Source organism: Cinclus cinclus, chromosome 7 (assembly GCF_963662255.1).
Source record: "Cinclus cinclus chromosome 7, bCinCin1.1, whole genome shotgun sequence".
NCBI lineage: Eukaryota > Metazoa > Chordata > Aves > Passeriformes > Cinclidae > Cinclus > Cinclus cinclus.
The window spans coordinates 34,602,147-34,625,618 of record NC_085052.1 but is presented as its reverse complement, the minus strand read 5'-3'; the positions used below and the strand labels follow the sequence as shown (position 1 = coordinate 34,625,618).

General features: G+C 40.6%; 1 protein-coding gene across 4 annotated transcripts in view; it reads right to left on the bottom strand.

Moving 5' to 3' along the window:
* The window catches only part of CTNNA3 (catenin alpha 3), a 401,940-nt gene that overhangs the window by 303,896 nt on the left and 74,572 nt on the right, over positions 1-23,472 (bottom strand). For 3 of the 4 annotated variants that reach the window (XM_062496193.1, XM_062496192.1, XM_062496194.1), the window contains 2 exons: positions 21,161-21,424; positions 16,985-17,188 (listed from right to left, as the gene is read on the bottom strand). In XM_062496193.1, coding sequence (XP_062352177.1) covers positions 16,985-17,188; positions 21,161-21,424 — 468 coding nt within the window. Of the gene's footprint in view, positions 1-16,980; positions 17,189-21,160; positions 21,425-23,472 lie in introns of all 4 variants that reach the window. The other variant, XM_062496191.1, reaches the window with a different exon arrangement.

Genomic DNA, 23,472 nt, shown 5'->3' with positions numbered 1-23,472 from the left:
GTTACCTCTCACCCAAAGCCAGCACCTCCATTAGAGCTGTCCAAAAATAAAGCGGCATTTCACTGAAAAACACCTTCAGGAAAAACACCTAAGAAGGAAAACAAATTCATTCTAGCTAAGCAGGAGAAGGGACAGATGTGTAAAATGGAAAGAAAGGAAGGAAAACCATAGTGATGCAGATGGAAAAAGAAGAACCCAATGATTCAGTGAAGAAGGACTTGACAAAACTGTAACTGTTCATCATGGTAATGGATTAAGGTAAGGAAGGAAACAGGAAGGAATGAAAATGGGAGGGCACAAATCCAGTTGCCCCTTCCCAATGGTTAGTTGGAAAACAAATGGAATCCCCTGGGGCAGGCGAGTGAACAAACAACATCAGCATCCGAGGAGCTGCCCACCTCACTCGCCAGGGCTCTAAAATAAGGGATTTGTTACATCAGGACAGCACAGTGACAACAGAGAGCACCTTTCAAATGGAGGTCATCACTTCAGCTTGAATACTTCCTTCTCTCTGGACACCTCAAGGTAGAGCCATTATTTTCCTTCTGTCTAAAAGAGCTTTTAATTTGCAGCCAAAAAAAATAGGTTTAAAGAACGCAGTTCTTGCCTCTAGTAAAAGCACACCAAACTCCATAAAATATTCTGCTCCCAAAATTGTTATAAAAGTAAGAGCTTTGCAAACAGGTATATGTGATTTAAAGATAATGAAGCAGGTTTTATGGGCTGCAGAATATTACAAATCTTTCCTGATTTCTTTCAGGGTAGTGGGAAAAGGGGAATTGTTGAAGGAAAAGATGATAGGTCACATCTGCCTGTGGGTAATAAGGCTTCCTATAAGCAGAAATGGCATACTCTGAATAATTACATGCAGTCTGAGGCCAAAAGAGACAGAGTCTAGTCCTGGTCAGAAATTTCAGCTGCCACAAAATACTTGTAAAAACTGTGTGAGGAAAATAGGATGAATTCTCACTGAATTATCAATAGTTTTTCTTTTGTTAATTTGCTCAGCTTCAACACTAGGTCAAACCATCATTTCACTGCTTTGCAGAAATTCTTCCATTTTGCATCACAAAAGTCGGCAGAAGCATCAAAACCGTGGTACAATTCAAAGAAAGAAAAAAAACGAGGAGATATAACCAAGACTGCATCTTAACAAAAATACTAGGCATATTTTTCAAATGAAGTTTGTAAGACACTGCAATAAAGCAGAGTGTCAGGCAACATAGGCAAAACTGAAAAAGAACAGCATAAATCATTCAATAGAGACCACACTCTTTTAAAAAGTAGTAAGATCCCCAAGAGCTGAGGTTAACTCCTTAAAACTGGGTGATGCTCGGGCTCCATTAAAGCCAGCTGCAGTTCCACCACTGGCTTCAGAGGATTTGATATTTCCAAGCATTAGGATTTTTGCACCTGTACAGGAGATAAATAGGAGTCAGCATTGGAGATAAGAACCAGAGCTTTATGCAGCACAGCTGGACACAGGCAATAGCCACAACACCCTCATCATTAAATGCTCACCTGCAGCTTTTTGGAGTATTCCCTGTGCTCCCATGAGTATTTGATTAGAGGGTTTCTCCTTCCTTCTCACACTGAAGAAACCAACTCATCTATGTAGTGATACAGGGATTTAAATTTTGTGTCACGGAGAAGTGGCTGTGGGGAGTCTCCCAGAGAGTGCCACCCTCCACCACCTTGTCCTTGAGAGAATCAAAAAGCCACTGAACCAGAGCTGTGCTTTATTACAACACAGTTCTGAGAGACTGACACAGCTGTCCTGATGGACAGCAGAAACTGCAAATCAAAGGGTTGCTCAGCCAACCCCTCTCCTGCTCATCATGGACCTGTCCTTTCCTACAAACCTGTTCTCAGACTAAATTCTCAGCAAGGCTTTTGAGACACCATAACTTTATAGAACTCTTTCAGGAGCCACAGAAATACTCCCCTCTTTCTCCACCAAAGAGAGACCAGTCCCCACCTTAGGAAGCACCAGAAGTTTCTCTCAAATGAGCATTTTCAGCTGTTCCCAATGAAAATGCCTTCTCCCTTCCTTCCAAAAAAGCTCTACCTGAGCAAGGGCTGCAGCGGCCAACAAGGAAATTAAGTGACCTTTCTCCTTGCCTCTGAGCCAAAATATAATGCACTGTAACATTCAGTAAAGAGTAAACAATTTAATAACAAAAATTATGCTATCAATCACACCATCCCAGAACATCAAAAGTCACATTTTATATCACAGTTCATAGCTCAAAAGCACCAGAATAACTTATATTTTTCCTCTTTCTAGTTTCAGGAACTTCAGGCTATTTTCTAGGTTGCCATATGTATGACTTCAGCACAAGCTAATGATATATTGAGTGAGAAATCATTAGCAGCTGGTCAAGTAAAACCACTCCATCAATCATTTTCATTTCCTTAATGTCAACAATTCTAATTTCAACTCTGGGAAAAAATTGTATTTTAAACTGAGAAATACATCATATAAAACAGTGACATTTGATAGTATGCTTCTAGATTCTCAAGTTTATTGTGAAAAAGTCAGTTCAACCATAATGAAGTCATTCTTGCTTTACAACCACCAAACCCAATTGTAGCGAGGAAAAAAAAGCTGCTCCATCTAGATAAGGCAAACAAACTACCATCTATTCCAGAATAAATCCATCATTTTCTGTCTAAAGCACCAGTAAAAATTCTGGAAGAACAGCAAAGCTGTATTGTGTCCTCTGTTTACAAAGACACATTTTAGGCTGTTCTTGTATTCCAGTCAGTGAAACCAAGCCATGACTACCGAAGGACCTTTGAGGAGACAGCTTCAACCCCATGCTCTGCTCAGTTTGCCTGGTGCTGATTTTTGCAGACACACCTCTGTGAACAGCTCTCCTACAAGAACTCTCCCTGCTGTTTGGCAGAGGCTCCTGAGGAGTGGAGCACTGCAATCAGTCCCACAAAATCCCATCACGACTGCCACCCTTCTGTGCTTGGGCTGAGGTAAAAGGCTCCTGGGGAGACACAGGACCAGCTTTTCCTTTTGGGTGTCTGGAGCAGAGGAACCCTCCATCTCTAAAGCTGGGCTTGCTGCAGCTTTCTGATTATTAGAACAGGAAGTCTCTGTGGAACACTGCAACTTTCTGAGAAAGAAACTTCAGATGGCCAAGTGACTCCAGTGACTGTGCCCCCCTGGTCTCTATCCTGACATGAGCAGGTTACTCCTTCCTTGCCTCCCCGTCCAACACCTTGCAGCAGCACCCAGCTTTGCATCAGTCCTGGAGAGCCTCCTCTAGAACCTTAGCAAAATTTCCTCCATACAAGCTTTAGGCAAGGCCCACTCCTATGGACATGCCAGCCTGGGGCAGCCTCCTGCCTCCCAGGTGTGCCCCAGGCAGCTTCCTCACCTGGTTTCATTCTAACACTACAATGAAACACAGCATTTACTGGGGATTCCTGCCATACTACCAAGTCATAGAAGGGGTTGGTTGAATGGGTTTTTTATATAGTGCATATCCATTCTCCTCAGGAAAACATGTTAGTATGAGAGAACAGCTCACATATTACATTACACAAATGCAATTTGGTTACTGGAGTTTTAATCTTGTAGAGCAAAATTCCTATTTTCTATTTCTTGTATTTAAGTTCCAGTTTATGAACAGATTATAGGATGCAAAATGCTTAGGTAGATCCTGAAATATTAAATTTAGATAAATCCTTCTAATGTAGTTATAAATTTGTCAGGATACAAAAACTCCTGCTGGTATGATAAGCTGAATCATTGTTAAGTGTACTATTTTCATGCAAATAGCTCATGAGAAAATAAACTCCTAGTATGCCTACAACTATTAATAGCTTCTTTTATTAACCAGCCTTCCTCAGATGCTTGAACACAGAATTATAGAAAGGACAGATTATTATCTGTAGATGGCCTGGAAATCTAAAAACCCCACCAAATTTCACTCTAGTTTTGATCACTGCATAGAAAAAGCATTCACTGTTACAAACCTAGACTAATCTGTGGGGGAAAAGCAATTTGCAGTAAGAAAAATGCAGTATGAAGGCTGGGAATATTAGTTTTATGAAACTGTAAACCAATAAATGAGTTTGGCTAAGAGGGAGCTCGTGGTCACTTTGTGCGCCCTGAACACTCCAAAGCAGCCCAGGTGTACCTAGAGCTCCCAGCAGGTGCTGGGCAGCCCAGGCAGTCTCACCTGTGTGCACAACCAACTCCCCATGGCCTCCCAAGGGAACTGTTCCAGTGCTTGTTCATTGACAGGGTTGGGTTTTTTTACCCAATACTGCACCAATTCTGCATTTTGCCAATTACATTTGTCTTTCTCTGAACAGACACAGAGAATAACTTAACAGCATAAACCTTATAAAAACCTCTTCCATATCTGAAAATATCAGCATGTTCCTCTTCTCCTCCACCTCTTCCTAAGTTACACAGACTCAGTTCAGTCAGCTGCTTCCTACTTTTTATAAGTTCTAAAATCCTTGCATCTTTTTGTTCCTCTTATCAGTCCTTGTTGTTCTTAAGCTGTGATGCCCAGAATTTCCTACTGAGCTGAGCCCTACTGACAGTTCATTTCATTTCTGATTTTCATATGGCACTGGGATCTGTAGAGCCGTACTGCTGTGAAGCCACAAGTGATGCATTTTTTTATGTATACAGTGAACTTCGTCCCAAGGGTAATTGTTTGCACTTATCATTTCAATCTGCAGATTTCAGACCATTTCTCCAAACTTTAAAAATAGATAATTAAAAGAGGGGTAATCTTTTTATTGACCTATACAATCCTTTGAAGTTTAACTAGAGTAGCATCATTCAAATTCTCAATTATTTCCACTCTTCATTCCCTTAGCCATTTATCTACTTTTATTTCATTCATTACAAATGAAAGTACACCATACACGTGGGTCCCAGACCAGTCCTTGCAGAAGCACACTTCATTAAGCTATCCCAAACTGATCTGCAATGGATTAAATGCCAATTCACTAGGAATATCATTTTTCAGTAACCTGTATGAGGGAACCTCATAACACAATAACTGCCCTTCTCAAGTTTGCTTATGAAAGCATCCTCTCAGTGTGCAACATTATGTCATTTTACAGCTTTCCTTTTAATCCCCAGCCAGCTATTCTGTCAAAGAACTACATGTATTTGACAAAACATATATTGAAAATAGATGGTTGTGGCTCAGAACTATCTTCTTATCCTGAGCAATTTTAGGAAATTATTATATAAGGATTTCCTGCAGCTTCTTCACGGTTATCCAAGTTAGAGGGACTGACCTATAAATCTCATAGATATGGGAATTTATCTGTTAAGATAAATTTGGCTTTTTTGTTACTTGGAAATACTCATTCCTCACAGATTTTTACAGCCAAGGCCAATGGTTCACAAACTCCTTTCTTAAATATTCCTGAACACTTTCTGGTATATATTCACTTTCCCTTATTAACTACATTAGTTTTTCCCATCTAACTATCTACAGGAATCCTGAAGCAGGTAGGAAAGACAGAGTATTTTTGAGTTCCTGTCCCTCATTTAGGAAGATCTTTACTTTCCCTATTATTATTTCCTTCTAAATTACTTCCAGTGCTCAGATTCCCACACTTTCCTTCACTATTAAATCTGCAGGTTCTAATGGAGCAAAGAAGCCTTTGGTGCTGATCAGACTATTGATCAGACGATGCCTTGCTGCATCATTCTTGTCTCAGAATGTGTTATTTGGGCAAAGGAGCAAAGAGCAATTCTGGCATGGAAACCACCTAAAAAAATCTGTGTCTCTGCAGAAGCCAGTCCCCACAGGCCTGAGGGGAAGGCATGGCATTCCCAGCACGGCATTCCCCAGGAGCCCCACAGGAGCAGTGTTACAGAACAATCCCAGGACACTGCTCAATTTTACTCCACTTCATTTACCTCCTCAGCCACAGGGAATACGAGGACAGCATCACACTCCAGCTGTTTGCCAGCAATGGATGATTCCAGATTTACAGACTGCCCTACAGATCTGTATCACAGATATACACAGACTCTTCTCTACAAGAATAAGCTAGAGGACAAAACAAATAAAACTCCATTCCTTAATTAGTGGTCAGAACAAAAATCTAAATCCATTCCTCCTGGTCATTTTTTCAGCCTCCCTATTTTACTTAAGTTGTGATAGCTATTTAGGTCTGTAATAATACTTAACCAGATCTACATCTGAATAAATGCCAAGCAAATAATTTTAATATCTGACCTTTGCCAATCACATTTCATCCAGAAATGGAATGAGAAATACTATTTGCTTATAATTCTATGAGACATTTAAAATGGCGTTGACAATGCTACAGACTAACTGAAAAACATAGCAAGAACTAAAGCACAACACCAGAAATCAGGAATACAGCTGGAGATTCTCCAGAGGACTCTTTCTTCTATTAAATTTTCCCAATTTATCAAAAGCAGAATCTTCCATGGAAACAGAAAGAGCACAATAGATCGCCTGACAAAACACAGGCATATGCCCTGCCAGCTCTGTAAGACAGCCTTGGGACCAAACTGAAAATTTCAGATCTGCTGTTCCCAGTCTTTCTGGGAAGGACTTGGAGGTACCAGTCCCTGAGCAGTCTTGCTCTACAGAAATTCCATTCTTATAGCTGAGAGAGGCAGGTGTTCCAAGGATCACAATAAACGAGGAGCCAAACAGCCTCAGGAGATGGCAGCCTTACCCTGATTTTGCATGCTCACTCATATGCAACAGCACTTTGCTTTCCCGTTGGGATCCAGGGTAATTCTTCATCTGAACAATCTGATCAGCTGTTCCCCAGCTGGACAGGAGAGGACAGGTAAGAACCTGGTAACAGCCCTGGCAGTATCTGTCAGCATCACCTGACGTCCCAGTGCATTTAATTTCAAACTCTTGCTTTAATGTACACTTGCATAGTGGAGCAGCAGGTGGCTGACAGAACTCAAAAGATTATTAGGCCTCTTGTACTTCAAATTAGAATCAAGTTTCTCTGATTACTTAAAAGCTAAGCAATAAAACCTCCATTTCCTTGCCAGCTGTAGGACACATCATAAGTGCCATTGTGACCTTACCTCCTTAACAAACAGCTACAAGCTGTCACACAGCATTCCACACTTCCTTTACCGATTCATTGTTTGGACTCCTTTAGCTGACACTTTCTACAGGAACTTTGCAAAGTTGTCCCATATTTCACTTCCTTATTACTGCAAGCAGTTGACTGGAAATAGCATTATAAAACCAAAATGGTTCTGGCTTATGTGCAGCTGCTCTCTCCTGTGTGCACGTGCACAGTCAGTAAAGGCACTTTAATAATCCAGTGCTCTTTCGCTGTATTGAGCAGAAAAGAAGAACCCAGAGAAGAGATTTACCTTGGGCTCCAGTTTTGTTTTCCTTTAACTGCTGCCAGGGGGTATGTAATTATTGTATTTCTTATTTTCTCTTATTTACATGGAATAAAATTTGATTATTATTCTTCGTTTCTCCTGCAAAGAGCTAAATATATTCAAGAAAATGAAGGGAGGGATTCCTTTACCACTTATCTTCTTTTACAGGCTGATAATTCCTCCTGTACAATATTAGGGTTTAGAAAAAATTAGAAGCATCACCACTTGATAGAAAAGATAATCCTAGATTATTCCTGAGTACAGCTCCAAGTCAAGTAGCTGACTTATCATCTCTTTCCATCTTTGTATAAATTTACTTTGATTTTTCTCCTGATAATGAAACAATGGTTAAAAACAATTAGAATAACTCAAGATAGCAAGGATTTTCCAGTAGATACAGCAATTAGAATCATTTATTTAATGTGTTCTACTAAGCACCGCAGCTGTCTGATTTAAGACACTTATTTTCTTTGCATACTCAAAGGGAAAGAAAATGTGCCAACTGGCAACACAGGCTTAGCAAACAACCACAAGAAGCAGTTCTTGAGAAGAGCTGATCTTGAAAAGACTAAAGCACATCTTTTTTAGTAATATCATGGGGGGATGGTTCAATTGTTTACTTTGCCAGCCTTCTGATCATAGACATCTATCAGAAACGCAATTATACAAAATTATATTCTTCCTTTTTCTTTTACTTAATTAAGGAAAGAAGAGTAGCACATCTGACAGCAAAAACAAACAACTGGAAATCAATCCGCTCAAAGGAAAATGCCAATAAATGCTGTTTGTGACCACAGATAATAGTTTTGTTTTTTAAGCCTTGTTTTGGTTTTCTTTTCAGAAAGAAGATGGAAATGTGGAATTGAGATTCAGATCTTCAAGTTCTCAATCTCCTTTGAGTAACTGTTTTGAGATCTGGCTGAACAATTAAGACCAAGAATTACAATTTTTCTGCAATAAAAGTACTGATACAGTACTGTTTCCATGAAAAGTGACCATGAGCTATTTCACATAAAACTCCATTGTTCACTCCTCATAAAAAAGATCAAGAGAAGCTATGCAAGAAATTAAGTTCAGAAGTCAGCTGACAACGATGCAGGTATCTCCATTTATATCAAAGAGAGGTCACTTCTGGTACTACAAATGAAGAAGTACAGCATCTCCTAGGTTGCTGGTATACAATATCCTAAATCCTACTAACTATAGGAAAAGCATTTGGTTTTAGCCATGCAATAGATCTCAACAGTCATGTGATGAAATTCTTAGGGAGAGCTTTTAATCAACCACTTCCCAAATGACTTCTAGAAGGTATTTTTTAACAGAGATTATCCATTAAAACAGAATTTAACACAGTAACTACTCTTCTTCCATCATCTGAAAATTACCAGAGATTATGAAATGAAAGAAACTTTCCTTTTACTACTTTATGTAATTTCTTATCCTGGCTTCATTACCAGAGTATCTTTCAATCCTCCATTAGTAAATAATGGGATTTACTGTATACTAAAAGGAGCTGGCAGGGTCATCCAGAACGCTGCACAAGCATTGGGATTTATTCAAATGTTTAGCATCAGACTGCACAGATTGAAGACAGCAGCAATGTCTGGACATTATGCAATGCAACCCATTCCTTAAAGCAAGGTCAACTCCAGCCAGGTTAGTTTGGGTTTTGGCTGGGCCTACACCATCAACCTTCTGAGAAGACCTATCCAATTATGATTGCTCTTTTTTATTACAACTGTTATATAAACAAAAAGTAACTTTCAACCTGAAACAGAATGAAATTTAGAAATATATCTGGAAAACAAGAATCAGCTGCATTATACCAGAGGATGAAAAACCAAGATAAATGCATCTGAAACAGCAGACTTCAGTAGCATTCCTAGAAACCCCACCCTGACATTTCAGAAAATTACAAGTCTAACATCCTCTATAAAAACTGGTTGAGACAGGAAACTGGTTGAGAAAAATCTTAGTAGTAACAACCATTTTCAATAAACTCTAAAAATAGGAAAATTCTTGTAAACTAAACAGCTGGGTAGATGCTGAGTTAACAAATACTTGATTATTTTTAATGCTTGCTTATTACCACAATCAAGGATTTATTTCATCTTTGGAAGAGCAAATGCTTCTTTACTGAAGGTTTCTTGAAAAAAAATTAGTCTTCAGCAACCTAATATATTTTCAGTGCTGCCAGGTATACTAAACACAAATTACTGACTCTTGTAGTGAATCATCCTCCACAGAGCCATGAGTTGCTCCTCACGCTACGTTACCCCAGTGCAAGCCTCAAGTTGAGATATGATTAATCCTGAAATAACTCAGCTCAGAACTGTTCAATGAAAAGCAAGGCTTAAGGAGACAAAAGCTTTCATTATCTTTCTCCAGCTCATGTGCTGAGGTCCTAGATTACTGAAGAGTCTGTAAGAGCATATACAATCAGGTACATTTAACTGCAGCTTATTTTTCAGCTATAAATCTATTTGGGGAATTCACTAGACTACTTCTCTCTTTTAAGTACACTTAAGATCCTCCTCCTTAACAATTCATATCTAACTTCCCCATAAAACAAAATGTTCACTGCAAGTTAACATTTAGAAAAATTATTCTGAATTACACATACTGTGTATAAAATGGAAGAAAATCTGTAGGAGTGTTCAAAGTCTACTCAATCAACCACTCAGGCAATGTGAGCAACAGTATCATGCAAACTACTTTTTTTGCATAAATGCCAGCATAATATACCATATAGGCATACCAATTTTGCTGGAATTCATCCTTTTTGAAAAACATAATACTCAAGTCATAAAAAACTCCACCATGAATAAGAGAAGAACTGAGTGACACACTTCCCACCCACACATCAAAATTCTTCTAGTTTACATTTTGACATACCTCAATTTCCTAAAATGTTTGAGTATAAAGTGGAATGTAAATTAAGAGCATTCAAATACACTCCTTGTAAAAAGTGGTTTTTATTAGTTCAAAAGTAAAAAAGAAAGGATTTAAAAACAAGGATTTCAGGAAATCACTTATTTCAACCCCTTCCATGAATAACCAACAGCTATTCTGCTCTTGAAGATTTTAACAAGGAATTTCTTCAAACTCCCTGTTAGTCAAGTCTACCAAGTTCGGACTCAGCTCTTCAGAGAGCAGCTACACAGAACTTTGAGAGTTACACATCTGTGAAGGAAAGTGGAAATAACCACAAAATACAAGTCAAACTGATCAAGTCCCCTGGTTTTTACCTCCTCCGGTGTCACTGGCAACCCAGGAAAGTGTTAAAAGTCTTCATTGGGCAACCATGAAGTACAAGTAACCTCAAGTTGAGATATCAGTATGCTTGAGGTATCTGTACATCCCTCCACTCCCCAAGAATAAGAATGGCAATAAAATATCACCAAAAAAATTATCAATCACAGTTTCCGCATCCAGACAGTTGGTCAGACCTAAAGCTCTTGCTGAAGAATACTCAATACAGAAGTAGAGCAAGGCATTAGCTCCACAGCAATCAAATTTAAGAGCTGAGACAAAGATTGAGGCCCAGAACCACACCACCAATAAATAAAAACTCCTGGTTTTCCACCCATTTTCTGGTTTTGAATTTGCAGGGCTCAGGGTCCAGTAAGTGAACAGTCAGTGCTCTAGAGACACAACAGCCCAAGTCCCAGCCACCCACTGTGTCCCCTTTCCCACAACTGGACCTTCCCCATGGTAGAGGAAGCTCTGCACTGCCCACCCTTTCCTTAAGGGCTCACCCAGTCCAGCTCACTCCCCGTCCCAGTTACCCCTCTGCTTTTAGGGTTCCTGGCTCCTCATCTCATCCTCACAGCAATTCAGCAGATGTGCTCAGACCCAAACAGGTCTCACAGCCAGAAGTTGTGGGTGCAATCTGGTGGAGAAGGATGAGGCTTTGGAGCCTTGTCGGAAGCCAGTTTCATGAAGCTCCAGGAGTTGCATTCCCAACAAGGCTCAGGTATGTCCTACACACAGTACAGGGCATACCTGATCATTCCTGAGCTCTGCCTGATCATACAGGGCATAGCTGATCACTCCTCTTCAGCCTCAGCTGGCCTGCCCCTAGGCTACATGGATGGCCAGGGCTTGATTAGCAGTAATATAAACATGTACAAGGTGGGCAACTTCAGTTCACTTCCTCATGTGCCTCAAGGCAAAATGTATCATTATTCTCCTCACACTTTTTAATGGATGCATGCTGGTGTGAGAAGGGCTGGTTTGGCTCTGCTCCCTGTCACACACAAAGCACAGCTGTGGGAGAGCAGGACACAGCAGCTGCCACCACTTATGGCACAAGAGCCACAGGCACACCCAGACTAAATTACCCATGCCTGGCCCAAAAATTTAGGTAATTGTGACATAAAAACCCAGTTAAGTTATTCCATTTTTGGAATACACAAGAAGGAAGTGAAATCAGAACTGATCAGAAAAATACACTGACACACATACATATACACACACACATAGGTATCTCCTATAGCCAGAATAAGCTGAGAAACTGTGAACTAAAACTAATGAAACTCAAATAGCATGAAACAACATTTAAACAGTAAGGGGATTTCAGATTTTAAGAAAGCAGCTCATATTAACAGTGTATCTGACGTTTCTTTATTGAAAGCCAGAGGAGGATGCAGAATAATTTTCACGTCCCTATTTAATGATGGCAGAGGCAGCAGCACTTAGTGCTGCTCACAAAAGCTACTTCCATTCACACAATCACAACTGCATTATCCCTTCTGAAGGGAAGGGAAGGGAAGGGAAGGGAAGGGAAGGGAAGGGAAGGGAAGGGAAGGGAAGGGAAGGGAAGGGAAGGGAAGGGAAGGGAAGGGAAGGGAAGGGAAGGGAAGGGAAGGGAAGGGAAGGGAAGGGAAGGGAAGGGAAGGGAAGGGAAGGGAAGGGAAGGGAAGGGAAGGGAAGGGAAGGGAAGGGAAGGGAAGGGAAGGGAAGGGAAGGGAAGGGAAGGGAAGGGAAGGGAAGGGAATGTCCTTACTGCGACTGAGTAAAAGCACAACTCAGGAAACATGGGAGCTCATATTGCTGCACCCCACGGAGTTCAGGAACTTCTCACTGGAAAGGATGAAGAGACAAGAATTTGGCATTGGGGAAAGAGCAAGTGCTCATTACTAGAACAACATGATTGCTCCAGTGGATACATTATTCCATTATTATCCACACTATAGTATGATTCTGCCATTGAGAAGATATCCAAACCGATAATAGTAATTCCTGTTACTGGATGTCCTAAAATGCAAATATATCCCCCAACAATGTATGTGTATGAGTAAAATACAGAAAGGATAACAAGTGTACACAAATAATTTCAAAGAATTTTTGAAACCATTAAGAAGAAAAACTGCTACCTTTCAGAGGAATTATAAATGCATTTTCAATTTACTGTGTCTGAATTATTCCGTGAACAGAAAATCTTAGAGGTTGTTGTGGAGAGCATTTTGCTTCACCTTCCATTATACCATTCACTGTGATAAAACCTCTGTGACAAACAGACACTCATATAAAAGCAAGTATCTTCTGAGACGATGTTTCTCCCAGCTTTCATTAAAAAACTCTTAAGAAATATTTTTAAAAATTTGTCACTGACACCAACAAGCTCTTAATCTTCGATGCCCTTGAGGCTCATTAGACTTTAAAGAATTCAGGTAAAAATTAATAAATAAATTTAGGAACCACACAAGCTATACTCCTTATATTTTTCAAAAATTAGGGCTAATAAACCCTAAGTTCCTGTACAGTTTGTCAGGAAAATTAATCCACAAACACCAGAGGTTTATGTCCAAAAAGGACACAGAGTCCCATTACTTTATTCAAATAAAGAGAGAGGCTGTGGGACATTTCCTCTGGGCTCTCTCAAATTTTTGGAGGATGCAGCCTCCTTTTATCCTCATTTCCCAGCCCTCTCTTTTTCCCCACTGGCTGAGGTACTTGAGAGGTCCAGACTTCCCAAAAGTATAATACCTAAGACCCCCTTCTAATGTATAACCCCCCTCTTTTTCTTTTCCTTGTGTCAGTCAGTGGAATTCCTATGGGATTTATGGCTCTTCCCATTGTTTCTTTCATCTCTCAGTATCCAATTTTATTTATCAGCAGACTGATAAAGACAAATCTCTCTCATTCCATTTATCAATGAGTGGAATCCTTCCCATTGTTTCTCTTACCTCTCAGTGCCAGTTTTATCTCCTAGCAGACCCACAGCTTGTTTGTAAAGACAAGTCCCTCATTCCTGTCAAGTTCAAGCACTGAGACCTAGTTTCAAAAGACCAGACAATGCAGAACTGACACAGAGTTCAGGCACCCAAGTCCTTGGCAATAACCCTGTTTAAGCTCAACGTTCACCTAGCAGGGCACGTCCACCATCAGCACCAGAGCCAGAGAGACCCTGGATGTTACCAGGGCAGCTTCCTGGCAAAGCAGGTGCTGGAGGAGGACCTGTGGAGGTGGCACTTACTGGGTGAGGTGTCTCTGAGGCAATGCAGCTCCACTGGCAACACTCACACAGTAAGAAGCCGTAAGGTGAGTGATCAAGCCAATGTGCCAGCAAGAAACAGGAGACCCATTTGCAGAAAAACAAACCCTTGGAGCAGCTGACTGGCACAGCTCGTGAGAGGGGGTGCAGAGAGCAGAAATGGCAGTGGGGAGCCACACAGCAGGAGCACACAGCCAGAGCAAAGCACACCCTGGATGCACTGTGGGCAAGGAAAAGTTTCCAGTTTCACATACAAGCTGTGGCACAGGGGCTCTGGAGCTCACTCAGCACAGGGCACAGGCAGGAGGGCACACACATAAACACCCATGAAGTATCCACAGACAGAACACTTGCCTGTGGAGTACAACAGTGTTCCCAAGGAGAGGAAAATTAAATTGTGCTATGGTAACAAATAGCTGTCATCATCTTTACAGCTCATTCAATTCCCAGGCCTGGCTTATTGAAACTACTAATAGAAGAGCCAAAAAGACACTGATAAATCAGCAGTGTTTCCTGGATCTATCATCTCCTCTTCAGCGAGTTAGAGCTGTGAAATAAAGTAAATGACATCTGATAATCTTCTCACTGAAAAACTTATTTAATTTAGCGAGTGTTTCCATTCAGCAATAATTGTATAAAAAGAACTCTAAAAGAAACTAAAAACTTTCAATTCCATCCTGTTATGTAACCTCATACATTTACATCTCCTGTATTTTTTCCTTTCTGCTTGCTTGTCTTTGCCACCTTGTGCAGTCACTGTGTTCTACAGCAAATTATAGGACACTTTCCCTTACTGTCATATTTCAATAGCTGCTTTCCGACTCTCAACTCAGTGGGGCAGGTTACGTTTTATTCTTTTCCACCTATTGTACATTACGTACCCCTAAACCCATGATTATTTCTGAAGTACAAAAGATGATCACGATTTTGTTCCACGAGTCTAAGCATTTAAGACCACTTGACTTGAAACCTTGTAGCTTCACACCAGAGATACATAGTAAAGCATCCTTGGAACAAACCCACAGCAATCTTTTGGACTAATACAGGGTGCTGTTCATCTGCCACATGCTCTGGGTAGAATCATTTATACAAGACAAGCCCTTCAAGATCATTAAGTCCAACCAATCCATTAAAGGTGGATGCCTTCCTGTATAAAGCTTTCAGCCAATTAACAGCAAACCCTTCCCCATGCTAGAAGAGACAATTCAAGAGAAATCTGCCACAACAACATACCAAAGATTTACATTCCAAGATAACCAAGGCTGAAGAAATCTCACTATCTAACTCATGTGTAAAGCACTTCCAGAGAGATTAAAGCATCAAGGCTGCATTCAACAGCATTTTGAATAAAACTTTTATAGCACCTTGCTCTGGTATAAGGCCCGAAAGCACAACTTGACTTTAATAAACTATCTGTAAACACCCAATAAGTAGAGGAATATCAGAAAGTACAGCATCTGTGAGATGAAAAGGAATTTGATATGCATAGATTATTTTAGTCCCTACACTACATTATCCTAAGGACAATAAAATAAGACAAAGCAAACAGCCTCATTAGAACAGCTTTAGACTGTGTTGTTAACTGCTGACTTACAGAACAGAAAGGAATTTCAGCTTCCCAAAAAGGGAGCAAGTATCTGTATCACACAATTGTTCTCTCAATGTGCTTGCTTGATGAATCATCCTGAGGTATCTTCAGAAAAGAACATATGCCTACAGAAACTGTTTACAGATGAAAAGCATGAGATTAACATTGTGTACCCATATTAACAGTATTGAGTCTCCACTGTTTCAACATTTACCTGCCAGATGTAACAAGTGTCAAATCCATTCTTCAAATCCAAAAGAAAAATCTGTGTTGTTTTAAAATGCAAACTACATTCCTATTCTAATTCACAGCTAAAAGCATGTCAGACAACCAGATTTCTGGATTTACCCAACACTCCTGTCTTCCCAGTATAACACTTTAGTCATTCTAACCTTGTCAACTGGTGCTCTTCTCTTCTGGTGTCAAAATCATACTTGAAAACAATAACAGATTGGTTACCTTTTAAGAAATTATTATTTAAATTGTTGCATTCTACAGGAACAGAGATTACCTTTTCAAACTCTAGTCTAGGAAGTGGCATTATAAAGAAATTCTTGTTTCTGGTATATGAAGGACTGTCTGTTCTGAACCAGTGACAGTTCACAACAAGCGTAAAATAACCTAAACGTGTACATTTTATCTGTGGTATGGCATTTTCCATAGCCTTTATATACACAGTATAATACAATTCACACTCATTCTGGGAATGTGTATTTAGGTTTTGCTTCCATTTCTGGACAAAAACATCCCTTTCAACCTTTTAAAGAGCATGTTGTGAAATGCAGGTTAAACTGTCCATTAATTCTTGGTTAAATGCTAAGCACCCTGAGCAGGAGGCACTGAGGCAGCCCCAAGTGGGGCCCCATGTTACTGAGCAGCCCAGCATTACTCAGCTGTCCCATGGTACTCAGTCGCCCAGTACTACTCAGTGGCCCTGTGTTGTGTTACTCAGGTGCCTGGGGTTACTCAGTGGCCCCATGTTGCCTTCAGTGGCCCTGCATTAGTCAGTGGCCCAGTGTTGCATCACTCAGTTGCCCTGTATTGTGTTACTCAGTTTCCTGGTGTTACTCAGTTGCCCTGTGTTGCATTACCCCATTGCCCAGTGTTACTTACTCAGCTGCCCAGTGTTACTCAGTGGTCCCGCGTTACTTTACTCAGCAGCCCAGTCATGTTACTCAGGTGCCCGGTGTTACTCAGCGGCCCTGTGCTGCGTTACTCAGGTGCCCGGTGTTACTCAGCGGCCCTGTGCTGCGTTACTCAGGTGCCCGGTGTTACTCAGCGGCCCTGTGCTGCGTTACTCAGGTGCCCGGTGTTACTCAGCGGCCCTGTGCTGCGTTACTCAGGTGCCTGGTGTTACTCAGCGGCCCTGTGCTGCGTTACTCAGGTGCCTGGTGTTACTCAGCGGCCCTGTGCTGTGTTACTCAGGTGCTTGGTGTTACTCAGCGGCCCTGTGCTGTGTTACTCAGCAGCCCCGTGCTGCGCTACTCAGCGGCCCCGCAGTACTCACGGAGCGGAGGTACTCGGCCAGCAGGTCCTGCAGGGCCTGGCGGATGGCGCTGCACTCGGCGATGATGCGCTCACGGTGCGAGTCCCGCGTGCACGAGGAGTCCGCCAGCAGCGCTGCCCCGCTGATGATCGCCTCCAGCCGCTGCTCCAGCGACGGCCTCACCTTCTCCTCATTCGCTACCAGGGGATCCTGGACTATCAAATTCTGGACAAAACCAGGAGTGCAGGTAAGAACAGTCAGTTCAACAAAGCTGCTGCCTTACTTTTTACTTGCAGGAACTGCCGTGACATCATGCTTCCCAGATGTGCTTTCCACTGGAAGCCTCCAAAATACTTTTGACCATGGCACATTCCCTTTTCCCTAGTGGGGCTACGCACACAGAGGTCATCTGCAGACAAACCCAGGTTTTCTCTGCCATTGAGAGACTTGAAACAGGGCTTCAATGCCTATTTAGTCTTTTAGAGATCAGGAGAACCTCTGGATTTAACTCAAAGCCATCAGGGCTAGCTCACAGCTGAGGAAGTTAAGTCAGATTACATGAGGAGTCTAATTCTGCTGATTTTTAGTCTAATCAATCCCACACTGTGGCAGAAAGTCACTGCTGCCACTTTTAACAGGCTGGATATGGGCAAAGCTAAAAACTGCAGCTTTTGTTTAATGATTATTTTTCCAAAGGACATAGATAAAAGTGCTCTTTTGCTTTTCAGTAGGTAGGGTAAACAAAAGCAGACAACTCTTTTTGGCTTGATAAAATTAATTACATTTGTGTGGTAAGCAAATATTCTGAAGAGAAAGAAAAGGAGAATATGAGATTTTCATGAAATGTGAAAGTAAGTATATTTGAGCTTCAGCATTTGGAGAATTTTGAACCAGTAACTGCTAATGTGACTGAACATCTGAAACTGTGTTACTGTGGTCCTGAATTCCAAACCTACATCCCACATACACCCGTTCACCTCCTAAATCACATCCATAGGTGGTTTCACGCTTTCAGAAGAAATATTAAACAAGAAAACTATGCCAGATACCCTGGCATGGAATTTCAGTAAATCAGAACTTATCTGTGCTTATCCAGTATGTGCCGGACTGACTGTAAACTGCAGGATTTTAATTATTCTTTTCAATTTAGATTTAACAGGACAATTTCTTGGACTGTTTAGCTTAAGCTAGAAATGTAAGTTTTATATTAGAACACCATAAGATAAGAGCCTTAACAGTGAGGCAAGGAGACTTGAGTCACAAGATGGTGTTAGAGATTTGAAACTCCGCCTCCCTCATTCCCATTAGAGCCCTGAACACCAAGGTGCTCTGGGGTAGCTCACATGTTCTCAAGCTGTGCCACATGGCCACACTTCACTGCAGCAGCAGCTCCCCCTCAAGCTCCTGTATCTCAAGCAGCCCCCTCAATGCCCAGCTGTACACACACTGTCCATTGGAATCCAAAACACGCCTGGCAGGTACAATACTGAAGTGCTGCTGCAGAAGAAACGGCTTCACTGACTGGGGAACACTAAGACATACCTGACAGCCACAGCCAATGAGCCAATTAGCTGGGAAAATGACTGCCTTCAAATCTTATCTGACCCAAAACAGAAATGTCCTCCTTTGGGAGACAGTTTGGAGAAAGTTTACACCAATATGGACAAATAGCACTGGCCAAAAAGCTACTATGGTTCATCTCTGAATAAAAAAATCTAGGCAATAACAGCCAGAAAAAGAAGAGTTCAGGCTTTGCCTTACAGATAAAATTCTCCAAATCATTTCATTACTTATTGATAATCAGTACATCTACACAAGAAAGAGTCAATGAGAAGACATCAGACACACAAGAAGCAGTCTCTGATTTAACAGGCTCAGCAGTGGTCAGCTACCTAACTCTTAGGCAGCTTAAAGACTCAAGCATAAGAAAGCATTTAAGAGGAGTGATTAGACCTCTGTTTTCTCCCTCACTAGTGTGATCCAGAAGAAAAAGAGGGCCCAGGGATATGCAGAAACTGAGGTATTTGGTGCTCTGCAGTGACTTACAGCCTTTTGGCATCTCACATGTCACTCCTCAGCTGGATGGCCACAGTCAGTCAAGGACCACAGAGCAGCTGAACACGCCCACAAAGACTCAGGCATGCAGGACCTGCAGCATTTTGTGAGAAATCTCTTTGCATTCACAAGATGAAAGACCAGAGAAAGGCATTAGCTAACCTGCACCCACACGCTCTTTTCACAGATCTTAATATGCAATTAAATTTTAAAGTTACAATTTTGTGTCTATTTACAAATTACACAGTAGTTATAGGGATTTTAAGAGGAATTGTTGAGAATCTACTGATTTAGGAGTTAGCTGCTCTAATTTTACTGGTGGTTTCCTCACCTATAAATCTTTAATAACTTTCACAGTGCCAGCACTGGCAAAGGAAGAATGATATTGCAAACCATCTAGATGCTAGATTGTTGGGTAAGCTCTGAGATACATTTCCACACTATAAACATTTAATGAGATTTGTTCCCACCAGTCTATTTACTGCATCAATCTATTTCATGACACCGTGTTTGCAACAAGAAGATGGAGCAAAGGTTATTTCAGGTCCTTAGCCAATAGAACTTTCTGTAAAGGGAGAAAAGTGTAACCATCTAACTCATAAAAACATTTCAGAAGTTAAATGCTCTATAAATTGTGCTTTATCTAACTCACACAGCTTCAATTCCCATTTGTGCTACCTAGGTAAAAATATATTTACAACTTGATGAACAACAGCTTTTTACAACTTTCAGACTTCTATCTTCTTACACTTCCAAGTAAAAACAAATCCAATCCAAAATACAATTTTTTTCCATTTTGTGATTATCACAAATTTCAAATTTAAAACAATAATAAATTTTACTGCATTTTTAAACAGTACTGCTTACATAGAGTCAAGACAAATTCATCTGCAGTAAACAAATGCAACCCCTTTGACACTTCTTTTTTTAAAGTTTTTAAGTAATCTGGGTAAATAGTGGGTCTCATATTAGGGATCTCATTTGTCATTCACAGTTACACTGTAACAACTTATGTATTAGTTTTAGGTGTTTCTTTTCCCTTCCATTTATTAGGAAAATAGATTAGGAGCTGTAATTTTAAAACCTGTTGTGAGAAGCAAGAATGGATGGCACGTACGGTGCAATTGTAGCTTGCTCCTTTGGGGGAAAACCTTGTCTGATTTGACTTTGAGCATGACTGAGAGGTCTGCTTTGATCAATAAACTGCCACTGTTTTGATCAATAAACTGCCATATTTCAATGTATTTCTTTAATCTTCCATTGAAAACTTTAGATAAAAATCTACTACCATCAGTCCTAACATCAATTTTCCTGAAAATGTATCACAGTCTTAGCACTGGAATGCTGAGATCTGCTAAGTTCAAGAATTCACAATCCAAACCACCCATAATTGCAAATGTGTTTAGAAACATTCATTCCTTTTGTTGATCTGGGCCTACATCAGTTACACGCCATGAAGATCATGGTCTGTAGTCTCACCTACAGGAGATCTTTTACCATTCGTGGCAGGACAATGGAAAATGGCACTGCTGAGAGCCAGAGCAGCCATGAGAAAAAGGAAAAACTCCATAGAAAAGCTTCGGATGAGGTCAGGAATAGAGAAAGTGCTGCCTTCTCCCAGGTATTTGCTTCAACAATGGAAGCAGAAATGTAGAAGTGGTGAAAGCGTATTTGCTATGTCATTTTGCTTAATGATAAGCAGCAAATATAATGAGGTTTCTGAATGGCTCAATTATACAAATTCCAGAATGGTCCCACTGATACATTCTGGAGACAAGGACTTCAGCTTGCATGGTGGCAGCTGAAATGCAGCCAAGGCACTGTGAGCTGAGAATCACTTCTGAGCAAACTGAACTCCTGGGCTCTGCCCGCTTACTGCAATGTCTGTCTCCAGCAGCAGTGGCACAACTGGAGCTGACTCTGCCCTCTGTTCCAAGGGAGCCAAATACTGAACACACATGAAGCCTTCATTCCAAACTCCTCTGAAGAAAAAGATCCCTCTCAATGAAATCATTTAGACCAGGACTAAGCAGAGCAACAATCTTTAATGCCTTTAGGCTCATCATTTATAATGTCAACAGTTATTAGGAAAATTAATAAACCTTTTTTCCAAATATATTGTAATCTCACATGTTTACGTACCTCAAGCTCTTCAAGTGCACTTCCAAGAGTAGCTGCGTGAGATGCAGGTTGCTCCATTTTATTTCCAACTCCTTGGGAAACATTAGAAATTACATTGAGAGCATTCTCTATTTCATTGCAAATTGAATCCTTGCTGACTGTAAGGGATGCAACATCAGAATGTTCCAAACAAGCTGAACATATTGAATGTAGGAAAGCAGAATTTTCCTTCAGGGATGCACGAGCTGCAGCAATTTCATCTCGCTGATTGCTAGATTTCAAATCCTGTCAGCAAAAGAACATGGTGTTTATTTCCAAAAGCACTCCAAAACTGACACGTATAAACATTTTTTCATTTCTATCTCTATTCCGCTTAAGGAAACATAAAGTTAAATTCATCAAAGTTTGTGAAAATGGACTGCAACAATAGTTACAATTGAATCATCATTACCTCACAAGAAATGAACAAAGTATGCGTAAAATAACCACATTTTTTAGTGCGTCTTACAACCAGCACCATGAACTGTCTGTGCTTTGGCTGGTTTTAAGCAGTTTTCCTCAGAGAAAACTCCCCTGGAAATTAGCTGTCTTTCCTCCTAGCCATGTCTTCCTCTGGTGGCAACAGAGAATGACAGAGGTGCACACAGAGTTAAGGCATTCTGTAATTGTTGCATCTGAACAAATTTCCCTGCCCTAGCAGCCTGTCTCAAGCACACTGCAGAAAGGAACAGCTAGTCAGAGGTAACAATCCTGCAGTCCCATGAAAGGGGAAGCATGGAAGGTGTGGAAATGCAAAACGTGATTGAGAGAAGCCACCTTGAGGTGCCACTGCCTGCTTCCCCTCCGTCCCTGCTGTGCACACACTTAAAGCATTCAGGAATCTTACCACACCCATCTTGGTCCTCCCTTCTCCACCCAGACCTTCTGGAAACCCTACAGCCTCCCACCAACAGAAACAATGGACACCCAGCTTGCCAGAAGTCCCCAGCCCAATTTAATTGGTTCCAGGAACCAATTGTGGGCACTGTTATTTGGACAGCTGAACCTTATGGACTTAGGAGCAACCACACAGACAACATCAGGCTGTACAGAGCCTCCTGCCTCATCTTATTTTATTATAAACATTGTCCCCTGCTTCTTCTGCATCACGTCCCTTTGAACAGAAAACTAACAGATACTTCTGAAATGGATTGGGTGAAGGAGACAGTTAAATTCAGGGGAAAAATAAAAAAGGAAAAATAGCACATCTGAGCCTGTGGCACCAGATTCAAATGATGAGAAGAGGCACAATGAAGAATGAACAAGCAAATGCATACAAAACTTCTCATAGCCTGTCCATGGGCAATCTGAAGTCTAATTATTTTCCTTTACATTGCATCAGGCTCTATATGCATTATTTACAAAAGCATCACAGTATCCACTTCTCACTGCATGAAGATTTTAAGTTTACGGCTGAAAAGCATTTGATATTAAATGAACCAGCCCTGTATTTTTAAAATCTCATTTACTCCAAGATATGCATTGGACATAGGATTGCATCTTACTTCCTCAGGTTAATTTGGAAATCTCAGGGATACAGTAACAAAAAAAAAAAAAAAAAACCAAAAATAAACAAAATGGAAGAGATGTAGTCTTAAACCGGAGTAGACAATAGTTTAACCAACTGATCATCTGAATCAGAAAACTGTGTTTTCTTGAGTGTATGTAAAAATACATAACATATTTTTAAATTTTTAATAAATATGCAAATGAATCACCACTGTGCAAGAATGATTTTATTGCCCAGTGTGTTCAAATCCAAATACTACAGCATCTCCAAACTCAGTAAAGCAGCTGCAATTTATCCAGTGCACTGGACTTGTTCAGAAAAGAAGTGTTATTTAAACACCGACTCTGGCTCTAATTAGTGAATCTATATTTCCAGCAATTATTGCAAGACAGCACACCGCCCTCTTTTCTCCTGCAGTACAAAGAAGCCAAAGACCTAGAGATACAATGGAAAGAAAATGCAACACTTCAGCCTAACTGGCTTCTATTATTAACCATTTCTTACCTTGCCACATCATATGCAAACAATCAAACCCAAAAGCCTTTAAAAATTACTTTTTCCCTCTATAACAGAACTGTCTAACCAGGATTGAGATGTTAATAAGAAAACCAAAACTGGTTAAGCCAGTAGCACAAAGCCAGTAACAGCAGTCAGTAATAATGCCTGGAAAGGTTCAGTAAGTTTAAGTTTTTGTTTCACATGATACTGTAGAGAGATACAGAGTCACAGCATCGAAGAGTCCCAATTTTGTTCAGTAACATATTAAAATGAAAAAACAAACAAA